Genomic DNA, 19,575 nt, shown 5'->3' with positions numbered 1-19,575 from the left:
GGTATCATTCTGACGCTGGAAAGGTAAAGATAAATGGTGGTAAAATAGCAGAGATGGTTCAGGAGAAACAGAGTCCAAACACGCATCGGTTTCAAACTAATTTCAACACATCTCAGGTAGTATTTACACTGGAGGTTTGGTTTTGGTTTGGTTTTTCTTTTAAAGAATAAATCTTTCATTTAAATAAAAACATACCTAAAATGTGGAAATATGTCACTCTATGCTATGGCATAAGATACTCTAAAATTGACTAATTAATATTAAAATTAGCATTCACCTGTTTATGTACTAAGCATATGCTATGCTCGATTGTAACCTTTTGTATGAAAGGTTTGCTTTTGCTGGCTGGTAACTGGGACAAAGGACTAGGCACCAGGGACCAGATTTACAAAATCTTAGTTTCATGATTGTGACCTTTTCTACAAAAGCCAAAACATTTTTATTGCACTTGATCAAGGTCAATGATTTAATTATTCTAAACTGATTAACTGACTGGCAACTGAAAAGCAGGAAAGCTCATTTTCTTCTCCCAATCAGTAAATAATGAGGCATGAATGCATGCTTTCACTAATCCTAGCATCCTGAAGGACACGGTGTCTGTAAACAGATAACTGTTTAATAACATCATTTTAAACACAAAAGAAGTTTTGTGCATGTTTTTATTATTTAACTCTTTTCAGCCTGTTATAATAGTTTCATTTAATGGATACAAAGTTATTTTTAAATGCTCTTCAGCAGAATCTGATTTCTGTCCAAATGCAGTGTCACACAGAACAGGTTTAAAAACAATTGTCATCTAGTAAGGATGATACTTTCTATGATTGCAACTTAAACAAAAAATTAAGACTCTTAATATAGTATGAACAATTGACCTGTTTAAACATACAGAGATACTGTGAAGCCTCCTGAAAAACAAGAAGTTCTTAAGGAGAACATGCATCTCAGTTAAGCCAACTGCTTGTTCGCCTGCAATCATCTGCTCACCTTTGGTGCGAATAGCTGAGAAACTGCGCGTCAGAGCGATATTCCACTGGGTCCTTTGACAACCACGTGGTCTTTCGCTCTCTTCAATTTTGGTTCCCTTGAGGTTCATCCACTCCAATGCTTTAGCCAGGAAAAGTGCCCTCTGCATTTTCTTGTTATGGAAAGATCCTTGTACTTACTATTCCTGTTGCTTCTGATACCTATTACTGATACAGAGCTAGGGGAAAAAACTACACTTAAACACCAACAGGGGTTTGTTTTTTCTAGTCTGGTCATTTAATATTATTTCAAGAGGGACTTGGATTACATGGGGAAAGAAGTGCACATTCTCTGCTGTGGAATGAAGGTGAAACTAAGCAAGTATCACTAAACAATGTGGTAAACATCATATTAAAATTACTAACAAACAGCAGTGATAAAATATCTGGCAGATCGAGGACAGTGTGGCTAAGAATGAGAAATCTCAACAAACAGTGTAAGAAAAGGCGTACAGGAGAAAGAATGCAAGTTACAGCTGTGTAATCAAATTATTTGGATAGATAATGAGACCAAGACCTGAACAATATTCTGCTAGAATATCAAAGCAGACAGTGTAGACAAGCAGCAGCAAAAAGGAAATTTGCATCGACAAGACAACATCTGATAATGTGTTATCAGGTGGTATGAGACTTTGGTCTATTAATTAGCCTTGAAAAACACCCAATTCTTTCTGGCAGTCAGGAAAATGAATTAAACCATGGGATAAATCTCCTGACTCACGGGTTACTGTGGTCTGTGGTCTGCAGCTGGAGTCAGTAAGGTATTACAGCCTTCCACAGACTGGATATGCAAATCTGCGTGGCGGAACTTCAAAGGGCCCTTCCGTCCCGGAGTGACCCAGCTCCAGGCTCTGCACAGCGATCTGGTCTTGTTCTCCTGCTTTTGTTGTCTAATACCTTCTGCTCTCTCCCCTGTCATTTTGTGATGTGTAGCAGAAGAAATGTGCTCCTGTGACTCCCTCTGTCTCTCTTTTGAACCTGACCTTGAACAGCCGTGGAGGTTGCTAGGAACTGTACAGGAGGACCTCTGGTTATCAGCGTAACAAATTAATGAGGACTCTGAACTTCACCCTCTTATCAGCCAAAGCAAAAGGGGTCCTTTATGTCTGCATCGTGTTATTGCAGTATAATCTACATGGAAATCATACCTGGAGGTGAATTGTGGAAGTCACAGAAATGTGGAACATTTTAGAAAGTTTAGGAGCAAACTATTAGTAGGGTAAAATGAAAATATCAGTAGCAAAGCTTTACATAATATCAGCTAAAATTTTCCTAGCAAAGTAGTCCTTAAAAACAAAGGACCAGCCCATACATCTATCTGGAAAGGCAACTTCTGTCATCTCGATCTGCTGTGACGCACATAGATTCCTCTGAATTTTCCCTTTGCAGTCAATTCCAAAGGTTTCTTAAAGATCTGATCCAGCAATTCCTTAGGATTTTCCATAGCACCTAGGTATTTGTGCAGGGGCTCAAGCTGGGAAGAGAAAGCAACATCTGCCTGCCGATGGTGGTGTTCATGTGGCTTCAACACGAATATTCCCATTGTGTGGCTTACTCTTACAGTGTAGGTTTTCTAGGATTCAGCCTGCCTTTCTAGGCTTGTTTCTATTCAGGGACATCAAAGGAAGGAGGGCTTCCCAGACAGTGGGAAGCCAAAACTCTGGGAGCTGCTGGTTTTATTTATTTGTAGACTCCAGAAAGACACACAATCACTGCCAGTGATGATTATATTGCAAGATATGGTATTGGAAAAACAATTTCAACGAACAATCAGATTCATCTCTGTCTCCAACAGATTTCCAGTGCTGCTGGCCAGCAATGCCTGGCTGGGAGCTGCGGACAGAGCGGGCAGGCTGACAGATGGGCTCTGCGGAGCAGCATTGCTCCTGGCAGCAAGCTAAGGAGTTCCTAGGACAGGTAGTTCAAGCATGGATGGATCAAAGAGTTCCCTGACATTGAGTTTTGCTGTAAACAGATGGCCACCGGATATCCTGTCCCTTGGTCAGCAGTGAGGGGACCTGCAGCAGCTCATGGGTTCTTCTTAGAATTAAAGATGAGTCACTTTAAGGTTGCTGGATTTTCTTTCCTATTGCTCCACTTCCTCTGTTTTCTGAAGATAAATAAGAAATGAGAGCCTGGAAATTCTCTTGAGAGGTCCTGCAGCTTGTTTGTTTTGTGAAAATACTTCTTGTTATCTAATTTTGTTACACTTGTTAACAACAGCAGCAGCTTTCCCATAAAACTTGCCCCAAGTAAACTAACCACAGCTTTGAGAACTGAGCTGCAGAGCGAAGATCATCTCAGAAACTGGAAGATGAAGTACTTTCTTCTGCCAACTCATTTAGCATTTCTCTATAGCTTTGCACTAAGTAAACCTGTTCAGGTGTGTCCCTGCTCTGAGATGTTTAGAATTTACATTGCTGCTGCTGAGTTGCTCTGATTATCTCAAAATTAGTTACAAACTTTTACCATTGTGATTCTACATGACAGATGCTTTCTGCTGTGGAGATAAGCATGTATTAAAAGATATGCTTTTTTTTTCTTTTCTTTTTCTTCTTGCAGATAGCTACAAGAAACGATGACTTAGGTGAGTTTGATTGTAATTATTATATAAATAACTGTAGATTTTGGTGGGGTTGCTTCTCTACACCTCACTCTCATTATTTGGTATATTTTTCTCTTTGAAAATATTTTCCAGCATCAGTGGAAAACAATTCACAGAATTCAGATGCGGTTTAAAATCACATTCAGTGTGATTATTTATGCTGTTGTGATAAAGAAATTAAGAAGCCTTACTGAGCAATTGCTACATGGACTGTTCTTTTCTACATGTAGCCTCAGCAAATCAGAATACTTTTCACTCTGATTTCTTTCCTATGTGATATAGGGTGCCTCACTGTCTGCTGTACTCAAGACTATTGTACATTTCTGGCATAATAACCAATAGGTCTTGTCTGTGAGAAATGTATTCCAAGTATTTTGGAGTCAGAACTGAGGAGCATGTCACAATGCCTTATCTCAAATTAACAGTTAACTTGGAAATTAATAGCTTGCATGCATTCAATGTACATGATAAAAATAGTCATTTCATTTGTATGATTCATCCCATTTTTACAGAGGTCACTTAGGATTTTTCTTTAGTTCCACAAGCTCTAATGAAGAGAACAATGACTTATAATACTTAGCCTTCCCCTCTGAAGGCTCCCAAAGCTTCTTAAGCTAAAATATATTTAGTCATGACTTTGATTACAGCTGCACTATGACATCTATATTAATATTAATCTTTTCTATCCAGGAAGCAAGGCAGACCTAGCCAGTCTTAGCATATTGTGAATGCTATATTCACTCAGTCTTAATTTACTAATCCTTTTTCACGTTATTGGGAAATGAACTTCAGTGAAAGAAATTTCCAAAGGTACAAAAGCTTGTTTAGCATATACCTCTTGTCTCCCTTTTGCACATTTATTTGCCTTCTCAGTGCCGTGTGCGTTCTCTATTTTCATCATCTGCCAGGTGGTGAAATAGCTGTGTATGAAGGAGACATCCTCTTGAGAAGAGGACGACGCAGTGCAATTAACTGTGAGAGTTGTTTATGGCCCAAGTCACAAGATGGACTAGTCAAGGTTCCAATTAACATCTCTTCTGATTTCTGTGAGTCTATGCAAATGGATGCTGTAAAGTTAGCATTGATCTTCCAGTCCCTATACTCTCTGTTATTTTATGTTTCCGTGGCACACACCAAAAGCAATCTTTGTCCAAATGAGGATTTATTGACACATCTCTTTTGCTAATCTGTTAGCCCTATGGTAGTTTGGCTAAGACTCCAAACATTTCAGTTACAGACACTAAAATATGTGGTTACTTGGGCAGTAGTTATTATATAAATACCAGCTAATTAAATTTTAATTACAAATATTAGCTCTTTTCTGCTAATGCACTTTGATATTTAGCAAGTACAGAAGAAGAAGGATAATTTGTTCACATTATGAACGTCAAAATTACCACTAGGAGCGCTTTTTTGAACACTATAATTTTATTTCAAATCTCTCATAGAAATATTCCCACACTAGAAATCCAGAGGCAAAAATGGACAAAAAATCCTTGGAGATATTTTCCCCTTATTATTTCCCTCTAGTCAGTCAATAGCTTTGTCCCGTGCAAAAGGCTGCAGGACCAATGCCTTAATCTAGAAAATTTTATTCCAGAAGACTTCATATGGGCTCTGCAGGTCTTCCGTCTCTCCCCCGCTGAGGCTTCTCTGGTTTTTCTCCATACAGACCCTTCTTAAAAGATCTTACCTTGAGAGAAAATAGCATGGAAGTGACCTACAGCCTGTGCCAGTTTCCTGCTCCTGGGGAAAGGGAATCTGTGTTATCACTTCAGTTGAGGAAAGCCCAGTCTTCGTGTTATCTAGGCTGCTCCCCTGCCCATGTGCTTCCAGAACTGCAGGATATACAAGTGTGGTTAGGTGAAGGTTATTCCATCCACTTCCTTCTCTCCAAACTTTAAAGATGAAGAAACTGAGATGCAAATCAGTTGTAGATGACTCATAACCAAGGAAGCCAGTGTTCAGAAGGAGATAAACACTCCAATCTTTATTTGGTACCTGAATAGAAACACTGGGATCTTCAGAGCCTCTGAATGCTGGCTGTCTCAAGTGATTTCAAGGGGTGTGTGGCAGACGTTTGTTATCTCTGATAAACAAAATAGGGTTTTGGTACTTAGCTACGGACAGATGGCTCATTTGGGATACTTTAATCCAATTATTTGTATCTGAAACTGTTTCATTTTTTCCATTCTATCTAATGGAAGAAACAATGCCAGTCTTGCTTTCCATCAGCTGTCTCCTATAGAATATGCATAAGGGCCAGCTATGATTCTCACATGTCCCCTTAAAAGTCCAATCAACTTGAAGATATCTGAAGGTTTTGTGCCCCTTTTCTATTATACTTGTATGATAAAAAGCTAATGAGTGCTGTGAAGTTTTAAAAGGAATGCACTTCATCGATGCACCTTGTTTTAGATTAACCAAGGAAGATTTCTCCTGGCCCCTTGCTCTTTCTAGCAGCGACAGAGAGGGCTTGGATTGCTGACGCTCTGCAAGAGATATCCACGCTGACCTGTGTGCAGTTTGTAAATCGCACTACAGAAACAGACTACGTGTATGTTGAACGTGGGCAGAGGTAAGCTCCCTGTCTCCTGGGAGTAGAAGCACTCAAAAGGTCTTTCAACTTCTTTTCTGTTTTGATCTGGGTTTAAGTAATTGCCCTTTTTTATCCTAGGAGTCAAGATTCATAAAGCAGCTGCAATTTTTCATTTTTTCTTTACATATACTGGTAGTTACATCAGTTAATAGGCTGCAGTAACAGGCTGCAGGAATAAATGTGTGTGTGGACTTAAAGATAATGCGGTGTAATTCACAATGAGATATTTTCCTTAGTTGCTGTAAAAATTTAAAGAAGTATAATTGTTTCAGTTTCTTTGCTTAACTACTTAAACTGCTTCATCTTAGTTTGATATAGGATCATTGAATGGTTTGGGTTGGAAGGGACCTTAAAGACCATCTAGTTCCAACCCCCCTACCATGGCCAGGGACACCCTCTGCTAGACCAGGTTGCCCAAAGCCCCATCCAACCTGGCCTTGAACACTTCCAGGGAGGGGGCAGCCACAGCTTCTCTGGGCAACCTGTTCCAGTGCCTCACCACCCTCACAGTAAAGAATTTCTTCCTAACAGCTAATCTAAATCTCCCCTCCTTCAGCTTAAGGCCATCACCCCTTGTCCTATCACTCCATGCCCTTGTAACCAGTCCCTCTCCAGCTTTCCTGTAGGCCCCTTCAGGTACTGGAAGGCTGCTGTAAGGTCTCCCCGGAGCCTTCTCTTCGCCAGGCTGAACAACCCCAACTCTCTCAGCCTGTCTTCAGAGGAGAGGTGCTCCAGCCCTCTGACCAACTTCATGGCCCTCCTCTGGACTCGCTCCAACAGCTCCATGTCTTTCTTGTACTGGGGACCCCAGAGCTGGACACAGTACTCCAGGTGGGGTACTCCAGGAGGGCAGACTAGAGGGGCAGAATCACCTCCCTCGACCTGCTGGTCACACTTCTTTTGATGTGCAGCCCAGGATACAGCTGGCTTTCTGGGCTGCAAGCACACATTGCTGGCTCATGTTGAGCTTCTTGTCCACCACCACCCCCAAGTCCTTCTCCTCAGGGTTGCTCTCCACCCAGCCTGTAGTTGTGCTTGGGATTGCCCTGACCCATGTGGAGGACCTTGCACGTGGCCTTGTTGAACTTCATGCAGTTTGCACAAGCCCACCTCTCCAGGCTGTCAAGGTCCCTCTGGATGGCATCCCTTCCCTCCAGCGTGTTGACCACACCACACAGCTTGGTGTCGTCAGCAAACTTGCTGAGGGTGCACTCGATCCCACTGTCCACATCTCCGACAAAGATGTTAACATTTTACATTCACCATTTACATTTAAAATTTACCATACACATCACAAAGGTTTTATTTCTCCCCCTGTGTGGTTTGGCAGCTTTTGGAAGCTTAGATATGTCATGGCAGTGACTATTTGCATGTCTCCTTCTGTGGCTGCACATCTGGAGGCCCTTGGTGGCATAATCAGTACATCTATTTCTTTGTATTTGCTGAATGTGATCATTTTGTTTATTGATTGCCTATTCTAGCTGCTGGTCTTACTTTGGAAAAATTGGAGGACGTCAAGCAGTAGGCCTGGTGAAAAATGGTTGCATGGATAAAGGAGCAATTCAGCATGAAATGAACCACGCGCTGGGTTTCATCCATGAACAGGCACGGAGTGATCGGGACAGGTTTGTCAAGATTATGTGGGAACACATTGTGGCAGGTATGTCACTAAATCTTAAGAGAAAACATATACTTTCATATAAAGGAGAATGTTTCTTCTGTGAACAGCAATGCAAATAAGAATCGTGATTCATGCTAGCTGAATTGCAGCAGCAGCGCAATCAGTGTGATGGAATTTCTCGATCATTGTTTGTACTAGGGGAATTTCTGTGGCTATACCTATGTTAGTGTGGTCCTCCGAGGCAGATGCAGCCTAAAAATAGCTCTATGTCCTTATTTTGATTGCCATCTTGAGTCCAGACTCACCTTATGTCCAAAACACCAAGATCATCAGGAACGCAAAATGTTGTAGCAAAGGCTTGGTCAGGAGGCAAGACTGTGGGACTTTAGCTGAGGTGAGGATAAACACGATGTTCAGAGATCATGGTGGGAAATCACACAGCAGCTCTATGTCGGGGAAAGCCACGGAAATAGGGAAGGCAGCAGGTAGGCGTCTTGGCACTGGCAGTGAGTGAAATACACTAAAATGTAGATGAACAAGGGACTCAATGCAGAGAGAATGGAAGCACATGGAACCACGAGCATGTGCAAAATTCTGGGACCTGGCATGATGTGAGAGGAAGGACCACAATTATTTCCTCCTTGAAGAGAGAAAAATATACACTACCATGAAAAGAAGGAGCAATGGAGAGCAATCAGGACTACTAAATCTGTAGGGGGAAAACAAGGAATGTTATCTAAAGAAAGGAATGCAGGATGAATAGTTTGGGCAGGTGCCCTTGATCTGTGTACGGGGAACACGGGAGCATATACAGAGCTCCAGGCTCTGGGGAGGGTAGAGAGAATGGTAGGAGGTCCCAGGGAAAGTGAGAAAGTGGTACATAGAAGGAAAGCAGGGGAAGAAAGGATGCAAGGAATCATTTGTCTGAAAGCTATGACAGACCTGGACAACACACAACAATTGTAAAAAGATAATAGTGTACTTAGTTCATTATAGAAAATAATAGTAAATGAGGCAGGACAATTGAATACTATATTCTAATAAGTCTTTTCAACAAATAAGATATTCAACTCTTCAATGTCATGCACAGCTGAAAATATATCTTTTTCTCCAGATGGAACTTGATTGTTTTTATTGCAAATTCCTTACACACTGTTCTCCAAACTTTTTTCAGCTATTCCCATGATATCCTAAGTAAATTCCATTTGTGCTCTTCTTTATTGAGGTTCCAGCTCTAGTGTTAAGGTGTAATTTTGCTATGAATTGTTTGCTGTTGTATAACAAGGGTGTGCCGTATTTGAAAAGCTAGCAAAGGATGTGCTAGGAAAGAGGAGTTGAAAACGTTAAGTTATACCAAAGATACTAGTCACGCGTAAAATCTTACACTAGTTTTTCAGGCAGGAGTCCACAGATTCAGATGTCATCATTCCTAAAGGATACAGATGTAACCAAGCTCTGATTCAGGCACAGTATCATGAAAGGATAAGAGAAGGGGAAGAGGTAAAGAGGACAAGGCTATGCAAAAGGAGATGGGGTGTATCTTCAGTGTTTGAACAGCATTCACCAGCAGTGGAGGCCGAGAAGATTGGCATGACAAGGGAGTTAGAATACAGAGTGTGTGCACCACAAGCACTGTAGGGGAAAAATTGCAAAAATATGCAGGGAAAAGGAAATGAAGAAACACAGCTATGTTCATGAGGACCGTTAGTGTACATCTCCTGTAAAAACACGCTGTTGTTAACAGTGCTGATGGCAGAGCTCCCCCGGACCTCAGTGGTGTAGAGCTAGACCTCAAGACCTTTTGCAGCTCTCCCACAAAGCTGTTTTTCTCTTGCCAGGACTGCAGTACTGTGGATGTTTGCTGGGTTTTGTTTTTACCCAGCAATTCACCTTGGAAGCCATCCTACTTCTTTGTTTTGACAAAATGCAGTCTGATCGGTTGCTGTCCACTTAGCTATTCAAAACTCAGCTTGTTTTTCCCAAACTTTGGGGGAAAAAAACTGTATTCGGAGTCTTCAGCCAAAGCTTCCTTTTCAGCTCTCCTGAGTCATTACACTTCTGTATTATGTACACTTCTGATTCTGGCAGAGGTAGTTTGGTTTTTTTTTTAGAGTGGAAAAGATGGGTTAAGTCCCCACATGTGTGCAGGTCTAGACAGCCAAATCTCTCTGGCACGTCATGAGGCAGATACGAGTTTTCTGGGAGCACCTCTGTCCAGCCAGACTGCTGTTACTTTTTTCAGCAAACCAATTCAGCAAAGCACTTATGTGCCAAACAGTAGCCATATGCTCAAATGTTTCACTGCATTTGAACTGTGCTCTCTGTTCATCGCCTCAAAAGAAGCTGTGCACTTGCTGATAATTCTTTCTGAAGTCAGTATAGCAGATAAGAGGAACTAAGATAAAAACCTAACAGAGTCAGGAAAGCCAATGCTGTTGAGAACCAGTTTGAGTCTTAACTGAGTTTTTGAGCTATGAAAAGCTCCAAAGTCATGCTTCTCCCCAAACTTTCTATAATTCAGGATTTTGAAGCTTCTCCTTGCATTTCCTAGCCCTCATTGGGACCTGAAGGTCATTACTGGAAGAGACTGGCTCTGATTGCAAACCTGCCAGCCAAGTTGTGCAGACTCCAGAGATTTTTCTGACAAGCATCCAACACTGAACTCTTGTCCAGATGGTTTGTGGTTTACAAACCACTAGTTGCAATAATGAAGGTACAGATGTTGAACTGGAAAGGAGCGCTCAGTGGTTAGGGCATTAGCCTCACGGCCAGGCTGACTGCACTCAGCTCCCTGCTCTGACATTGCTTGCTTCCCTGTCTTGCCATGGACAAGAGACCCAGGGTGCAATTTCTATTCGTGCTCTCCAGTCAATAGAGAGAAATAGGTGCCTTCAGATGAAACTCCCTCTAACTGTGTCTCTTTCTCTCACTCTCCTCCGACTATCCTGGGAATTTTGATGAATAGCTTCAGTGCCCAACTTAGAGAAATAAAGCTAGGTGACATGAATTCCAGTCTGTGTCTCTGGGCCCCAGTCCTGTATCAGTGTAATGCTTTCTTACCTTATATGGACTTTTTAAGGCTAAACAGATGAAAAGTGCCGAGATGCTCAGCAGCTATGATGAGAGGGGCTAAATCAGCAGCTATATTCAGACAGAATGTTTCTAGTTGATCTTACAGCGTGCCCTTGCTTCATGCAAGTCGTATCACTTCACTGTAGTCACTGCTGATGGGATTGACCAGAGACAAAAACAGAACATGGTTGCTAACATGTCCTTTGGTGCAAGTAACAGGCAAACTGTATCCCTTTCTTTTGTGGTCTTACAACCCTTTGGAGGAAGGAGTCAGGAAGACAGCTCGGTGGTCACCCACACATACCTCTGAATTTTTGATCTAGGTAGTCAACTAGATTTCCCTGTCAAGGTATGGATGCAGCTTCAGGGACACAGGTTGGATGCTTATAATGTTCAACGTAATGCACTGAAATATATTTGGAGACACCCTAACAAAGATGGACTGATGAATACCTTTACTTGAAGAGTGGAATGGATTCATTGATTATATCAAAACTTTGACTTATTTGTTTCAGTTTATATTCTGAAACCTACTAGACTGAGTGAAAATGGGTTCCCATGGGCTTCAAAAGTCTCTGGTGCTTTTGATAGATCCAAGATCTCATGCAAACAAGTATTTGTATCCTAAGTTACTCTTAGGATTATGACAGCAGGCAGTGTACTATTAGAGCAGCAATAATTGTCCTGACTGAAATGCTGCTTTCCTACCTTACAGGGGAACAAGGGAACTTTGGAAAAGTGAATTCCAAAAATCTGGGCCTTCCCTATGACTACTCTTCAGTGATGCACTATGGCGCGTAAGTTGTTTTCTGAGGTGTCTTTTCAAAGGAGCAAACAGCTTTCAGGTCTTCTGCTCAGATCTAGAAAGAAGGAATTACTCTGTGCAGGGAATGACTTTTGCTGTTCACTTAAAATTGAGTGAATGGACATAATTAAGGGTGAGCGTACTTCCTTTGTCAGCAGGATTCCTGGAAAACAGAGTTGATATGGATAGAAGAAAAAAATAGGACATTTCCTTTCACTGTACTCCTTTCTCTTGCTGGAGGCCTTTGACATGGGTATGTCAAAAGTCTAACCCTACTGAGTCACTGATCTAAAACAGTTCTGAAGTCTAAATGATTTCATTAATATAGTAACAGCTGATAGTAGACAATAGTAATTAGATACAGAGAGAAGAAAGATGGAAATTTTTAATATCATTAAGATGTTGTGTGCTACCTCATATTCATCTGGGAATACCATCTAAGGTTGGATTTTAGACCATAATGGACAAGTTTGTGTCATTTACCTTCTCCTTTATTTCCACTAGCAAGTAACAACTTCTGAACAAACCCATGAAATAAAACTTGTCTAGCAGGAAATTGCAGATGATAGCAAATAAACAATTAGTGACTGAGACAGAACTACTCCTGCTCCTCCACCTCTGGAACCACAAAGGTGGGATTCAGTTCATTTTGCCTGGACATTGGCGGAAGCTCTCCTCACTCAGGACAGCTTTTTCTTGTTTCTTGCTTTCAGGTGCTGCACACAAAATGGCTGCCATGCTGGTCCTCTTCAGGGAAGACTAACTGGTCTCTGAAAAGCTTCTTGCCCTTTTCCATTGAAATTCTATGCATGTGGTACATGAATATGATTATGCAATTAGAGAACATCACTGTTTAAGAGCATTGATCTAGAAATGTGATTTCCATATTTCTACAGGTATGATTTCTCCAGCGCTCCAGGAAAACCAACTATTGTACCAGTTCCTGACCCCTCTATACCCATTGGGCAGAGAGAAGGGCTGAGTAACTTGGATGTAGCTAAAATCAACAAGCTCTACAAGTGCAGTAAGTGCTGTAGATAGAAGGCATGTGAATCCTTATACAGCTGATGTCTGTAGGCACTGTCAGACATCCCAAAGGAACTCAGCCCACAGTCCTTTCCATATGTCTCTCTCTCACCCTACCAGAGGGCTGGTATGTCTGCGGAAACAGACTTGCCCCTGTGCCAAGCTGCTGCCTTCTTGGAAAGGACAATTTACTTACAATAATTTACTGTCATTCTGAGTTATCCTCACCTAGTCCCTGCTCTTTGACATAAGCAAAACCCATCAGAGAAGCCATGGTTGCTACCTCTGTCAACTTCTCATTTCAGAAAAGCTCTGAAGGTTGCAAAGCATGTAAGCTATCCTCAGCCGTGATTATAGGTAGAGTCATGGGCATCAGTAGTGCCAGCAGGTTTGTGATTTCTTTCAATTAGAAAATGACTGTGGGGCTGTAAATATGGGTGCCATTTAGGCTGATCAGAACATCTCTTTGAGGGGAATTCCCAAGGCTTTTTGCATAGTTATCTACTTCCTTGCCCCATCCACTTCTTAACTCATCACTGTGGTATCTTAATCCATCACTGTGGAAATACCTAGCATTCCTCCATAGTAGGAACTCTTCAGTTGAGATGCACAAAACACAGGTAAAACACCAGCTGTGCTCCTGCAATGCACGGGTGTTTGCCTTGACTCCCAGTGCAAAGGCTAGTTGATTTATATGGTATTTGACTTTTCTGAGATGTTATTCAATTAGTTTCCACCAAAACAGTGAGAAACAGTAACATGGCCTAAATATTAGTGTACCAAATTTTGCTCTGAATTGTGCTAGAACTTAGCTAAATAAACATCAGTAATTAGTGGGGACCAGCATTCCTTCAGTTGGATAGTTAAGTATAGAAATCATTGCTGAGAGTGGTTCCTCCCAAATTCTTAACTGCAGATAAGACAAGTTTACAATTTAAATGTCTGTCATGGTCTCAAAGATAGTGATAACAAGTATTTAATGATATTTATTCTTGATAGTGGGGCTGGGAATTAATCACACTTCAATACTATTATTATGTAATTTCATAATTAGATCCATACGTTTTGGAAGAAAATGGCTAAATTTTTAAAAAAGGAGAAAAGCTTTGGGGCTAAAGAAAGGACAAAATGTCCATTTGTCTCAGGGAAAGTAGGGAGCAAGAGAAAAATGTCATAAATTCGTATGTTTGGATGTCATATATTCATATTTTGTAATTTGGGGAGTTATACATAGTGCAATAAATGAAGACTACATGTGTAAAGATGAAAGACAGATGAGATCAGACTTTGTATACCAGTCACTAAGTCTATAGCTTGACTTTGGTGCTCTTTGTTATTGTTTTCCCCCAGAGACTACCCCTCTTCGCTTTGACAGAATCTAGTTTTCAAGCTTGATTTTTGCATACACTTATGAATACACACACATTTGCTGATGGGAACTGATGTACTCATGTCATTGAAACTACTCCTGTGATTGAGGTTAAGGAAGCTTATGAAAGATGCAGGCCTTTTTTTAGTAAACTAAAATTTGTGAGTGAAGCCCTGCTGCCTTTAAAAAAATCATTAGTAGCTGAAGCAGGTAAGTACCTTAACTAGCTTTTATTTCACTCGCAGATTTTGAGCAACTTTTACACTAGGAACATCAACACAATTGTAAGCTTTATCATTTATTTTTCTTTTACAAGCTTAACTGATGCATATTGTTGGAGTGACTTGCCAGGTCTTTCTGGGAGATTTTTGTACAGTTTTCATTCTCTTCAACACTGTTTGGTTCTTCCCTTCAGATTGCTGTAGCTCTGTGTTGCCTAAATCCAAAGGCTCGTTCTCCTCTGTCAATTACCCATTCCCATACCCGAACAATAGCAACTGCCTGTGGTTGATCCGCATCCGTCGAAGTAAGGTAATTTTTATTAGGAGAAAAAAAGAGTTTGAACCACAGTGTCAAAGCTACACAACATTATTTCATTATTATGACTGCCCTCTGGGAATCATTTTCATGGACCAAGACATTTATTTTGTTACGCAGTGAATGAAAAGATAGTCTCAACAATTTTCATACGACTTATTAAGACTATCATCAGATGCATTATTTAACTTGATCTTTATCCAGTTAAAATTGGATGGCTTTTCAAAGACAAGCAATAGTCAAACATCACTCACTGGACTCAGTAGCAGGGTAGCTAACTGAAATTCTGTGCTCTTTTTATACAGAAAGTAAAGTTTCAGTGATACATGGACAGTAAAATGAATCAAAGTCCTAGTTCACCTCAAATCAATTAAATGATGTGAATCTTTCCCTGTGTATAACATTAAACCCAACATCTGTTTTTTCTTGTTTCTCAAGATTTTCCTGCAATTTGAGGCTTTTGATCTCCAACCCTCCTCAGAGTGTTCTTCTGACTATATAAAAATTTACAATGGAAACAGCAAGAATTCCCCTGTCTTGCTGGACAAATACTGTGGGAAAGGGCCACTGCCCTCCTTAGTGGCATCTGGATCCACGATGCTGGTAGAGTTTGCAAGTGATGAGAGCAATACAGCCACAGGATTCCGAGCCTCCTACAACAGGGGTATGAACACTCCTTTACAGAGCTTGGAGAACAGCATTAAGTATTTGTATGGAAGAACTGTAAAATTTGAACATGTACTCCAGAGTAGGTTTTTTCTGGGTTATTCTTTACACTTCCGTAGCAATTGCTAATGCAGCAGACTAGGCGATGATGGGGCTGAAGGTTAGCAGGAAACAGAAAATGGGATGTTGCATGTTAGTAATCCTGAGAACCTACTCACATTCTTCTGAGAGCCTCTGCGGGGCTTCTTCACATCTTTAGAACAATTTCTTTAAATAAAAACAATGCAATGACTGTAACTAATAGAAGCAGTGCAGCCAAAGAGCACAAAGACTGCAGAACTCAGTAAGATGTAAATCCAGTATCTGGGCAATATGTTATTCAAGGTTGTGTGGCATTTTATGCAATGGGAGAGATACTAACCTTGGGTAACTTACACTTTCTGAATTAAAGGCTTGTGTTCTGTTACATGAAACACAGTGCTTACTGTGGTCACTTGAGGGGTCTCTGTTTTACAAGCATACAAATACATAATGCATAAAATTCTGTTGGCTGCAACATGCCTTCAGTTAGAAGCCCCAAGTAACTTGTTATTGCCTTATTTCAACTCAAAATGCAAACTTTTTAAAAGAATAAATTGAAGAAGTCTTAAAACATGCCCTTTTTACTCTTTTTCCATTAGTCTTGATGGAGTAATTTCTAGATAGCATTAGATCTAGCTTGATAATGCAATTTTGAATGCGCGAGCTAATTCTTTTCTGAAAGTGCAGTAAGTTAGTACCATTAGAATGCTATGCTAATATGGTAACACTCAATTGTAAAGACAGATATAGCTTTAGATGCAGCTGTTTCCTGTCCTCCAAAGGTTATTTAGCAGCCATGGTTTTAGTTCCTTCAGTACAGCTGCTGATACAAATACTAAGCAAAGAAATACAATATTTCAGCAGTAGATTTTCATGGTAGCACATTTTTTCCTTGGCTTCAAGAAAGAATACAATAGAGTATAAGCAAGCTCACTTCTACTGACAAAATATTCTTGTTAATATGCCTTTCTCTGTTTTTCTCCTTTACTCCTCAGTGAATTGTGGAGATACTTTCACAGACTCAAATGGAGTCATCACCTCTCCAAACTACCCCAACAAATACCCGAAAAACCAAGCATGCTTCTGGGTCATCAGTTCTCCAGTGGGATACAAGGTAAGGCACAGATAAATACATTTGTGGGTTTCATCAATGTTCTCTAATGGAATCTTTTTTTGCCTTGGAGAAGAACACTAAATGTCACTTTTTGAGCAAGCATTCTCAGAGTAAAAATCTGAACACAAAAATTCAGTTTAAGAACTTATGCTGGATCTTGGTATCTGAGGTGTTCAGCAAGGGAAAACCTTTACGCATGCATGCGAACTCTTATGAATTTAGCTTGTACCAGTAGGCTTTGTTCAGAATAATCCCTAGGTAAGAGTTCCCACTAGAAAACTGAAATATTGCACAAGTGCTGGTTTTATATTTCTCTAGAGAAAACAATTTAAAGTGTACAAGATCTATCTTGTCCCTTGCTTCTCCTTCCAATCCAAATGCTGATGAACTAAGCAAATAATTTGCTACTCATTTGCATTACAATATGGAATCAGGATATGGGGCAAACACTGAATAAAAAACGGTGCCTGCACATAAAGAATTTAGACTATTTGTGCTTGCTACAAAGGGTAAGAGAAAAGGATATAACCTGGAAGCAAAGTGCTTTGGTTGTATTTTCTCCAGATATCTCTCAAAATGTTATCCTTTGAGCTGGAAGATAGTGACAGATGCATCTATGACTACTTGCTCATACATGATGGAAGCCGACCTACATCACCTGCAGCTGGCCCATACTGTGGGACAGAGAAGGTTGCAGACTTTACTTCCACTGGGAACTTTGTGCTGGTTGAATTTCACAGTGATATAGTTTGGGAGTTGCCTGGATTCGTGATGAGTTATACATTTGGTAGGTAGTACTATACAGTATACAGGGAGTTGGAAAACACAGAAGGAAATTAAGAGACAACTAGCCACAGGTAAAAGTCAAGATGCCACCAACTTCAGCAAAAATTAGAGCTCCCTGATACCTTTAGCAAGCCTGAAGCTTGATCTCTTAGTCTTACATCTACTGTGGTGTAATTTGCATGGTGAATTACGGACAAAAATGTTCCTGCCCATGAGATGCTTCTGTCTGAGACTGTAAGCTTTTTGTTATGGTATTCCCACTGCTGGTGTTGCATGGCAAAATACAATAACAGAACTGAAACTATGTAAGTAGTTTTTCAAGAACTTCTAGTGTTAGTAACTGTGCTGATAAAAAGCTCAGAATATGGCTATGTAGCAACTTTAACCTGTAGTCTGACAAATGTTATTACCCAACCCTAATGTGCATTCCAGTATGAATACAGAAAAACCTTCAGGCCCATATTTATTTATGCTTTGAAGCCAAGCTCACTTATACAGTATGTATAAGCACCTTAGCTTAGCCTTGAAATCACCACTTTACACTGAAGGTGCCAACTAGGATGTTTGTACAGCATATCAACTCAAAGAATTGCACTACTACTCTGTGAGATTAACCAGGTCAGGGAACAGATTTAACTAAAGAAATGATTAAAAGTGGCAGGAACAAGCAGTATGGGAGAGGGAACAGAGTGAAGCACCTATTGTTGCTACTTTGCTGTGTCCTGAGTCAGGTATTGAAATTGTCCATGAGGTATTACCAAAATATTTTTTAAAAATGAGGCCTGAAAACCTAATGCAAAGTCCACTGAATGTAAATGGAGCCAGTAACTTTGGAGAACATTAGGTGTGAAGTACCTTGTCTGTAGAGAGAAATCTTCCACCTCTGAGGAGATGTCTGAAGAGGAGAAAGAAATCACCACTGTAGACAGCTAACACTTTGCCTTGACCTGATGTATTCAGAACCAAATGCCAATGAGAAACTGAAAGATGCCAAAATGTAATAAATAATAAAAGTTCTTGCTGCAAGTGTGCCTTTGTGAAGAAGAGCACGTAGAAAATGCCAATTTGCTTTCCTGGTGCTAGGAAGGCAGCCAAGAAAATTTTGAATTATGCTGACCTTTGGTTTGTGTTTTTTTAAAGGATCTGTAATGTTTTCCTTTTTAAGCACTAATTTTCACCCTCAGAAGAACGATAATTGAGAAGCTGTGGACATCAGGGTCTAGAGCTTGCTTGCCTCATGGTGGAAAAGTGCATGCACAGCAGGCAACAAATATCTGTAGTTCTTAGAAGCTCCTGTCTTTGGCTATAAAAAGTATTGCTTCATCTAATTTGGCTCACTATTTGTATTGGCACCTTTTTGTAGGCTGTAACAATTTCAGCAGCATGACAGAAAATTAAACTCTATTTCTGTTTTTAACCTCAACTTCAGATTGTACAAAAGCTAATTCCTCTCCCTGAGTCTGAGGACTTTCATGGAGGTGCAAAAGTAATAACCCCATGACAACTGTCACAGTATACAAAGTTGACTGGGTTCCTATTTCAAATATACCATGCTGAACAGCTTTGTAACATGAGTATAACTTTAGATTCCCTTCCCATGGCCTGATGTGGGGCTCTACATGGGTCAAATGTTTTAGATGTTCACCCATATTTGGTAAAGGAGCGTGAACAACGTGTTGAAACAGCAATGTACTGCATATAGGAATATTAGTCTTGCAACTTGTCCCTAGAACTATGGTTTTAAGTAGGAGTCTGAGACGTGGCAATGTGACTTGATCAGGGTGCTTTATTTGTACGCAAGCCCTTCCTACAGGCAAGCTGTAAGCCCTAAGGGCACACAGCCTGGCTAAAGACTCCAATCTATCATCTCATTTGTTTTGAAAACATGAATTCAACAATAATGATGTAGAAATGCATTCCTGAATGTACAGACAGGCCGAAATATAATGTGATGAGTAAGTTCTCTCTTTCATAGGAAAGGCTTTTCAGTCTGAGATCAAAAGGTGATGCTTTTCATGAATTCTGTTAGGGGGCCTTGTTAACCACTTTCCTTAAGGGAAAGAGATTTTAGCAATAAGAGAAAAGCTGAAGGTTTTGATATCTGCAGAGGATTAGGAGGTGGTTTGGAGCATGTGTGGAAACTCCAACTAACGTGCACGTTGTTGCTGAAATCTCTGGTTTCCTGCCAGCAGTCTCCACTTTAGTTATACATTACTCATCTATAAATCTGTGGCCCACCAAACGGGAAAGTGCACGATACAAAACATCCTGA

The 19,575-nt window shown here is 40.5% G+C and overlaps 1 protein-coding gene across 1 annotated transcript; it reads left to right on the top strand.

Moving 5' to 3' along the window:
* The first annotated feature begins 3,297 nt into the window (after window positions 1–3,297).
* Window positions 3,298–18,678, top strand: LOC104629058 (embryonic protein UVS.2). The gene is made up of 11 exons (XM_075754491.1): window positions 3,298–3,405; window positions 3,585–3,609; window positions 4,536–4,673; window positions 6,088–6,205; window positions 7,708–7,886; window positions 11,635–11,716; window positions 12,621–12,748; window positions 14,535–14,650; window positions 15,095–15,320; window positions 16,399–16,517; window positions 17,082–18,678. Exons 1-11 carry the CDS (start codon window positions 3,337–3,339, stop codon window positions 17,310–17,312), a joined length of 1,431 nt encoding a protein of 476 aa, XP_075610606.1. The 5' UTR covers window positions 3,298–3,336; the 3' UTR covers window positions 17,313–18,678.
* The last annotated feature ends 897 nt before the right edge of the window (window positions 18,679–19,575 follow it).

The sequence above is a fragment of the Balearica regulorum genome, chromosome 5, assembly GCF_011004875.1.
Source record: "Balearica regulorum gibbericeps isolate bBalReg1 chromosome 5, bBalReg1.pri, whole genome shotgun sequence".
Classification (NCBI taxonomy): Eukaryota; Metazoa; Chordata; class Aves; order Gruiformes; family Gruidae; genus Balearica; species Balearica regulorum.
Note: the sequence above shows the minus strand (reverse complement) of the source record. Positions and strands in the feature narration are given on the sequence as shown.

Coding starts and splice junctions, on each gene's coding strand:
- LOC104629058 (XM_075754491.1), top strand. CDS start 3,337: ATGAAGTACTTTCTTCTGCCAACTCATTTAGCATTTCTCTATAGCTTT. Junction 3,406..3,584: donor CACTAAGTAAACCTGTTCAG/GTGTGTCCCTGC, acceptor TTCTTCTTGCAG/ATAGCTACAAGAAACGATGA. Junction 7,887..11,634: donor GTGGGAACACATTGTGGCAG/GTATGTCACTAA, acceptor CCTACCTTACAG/GGGAACAAGGGAACTTTGGA.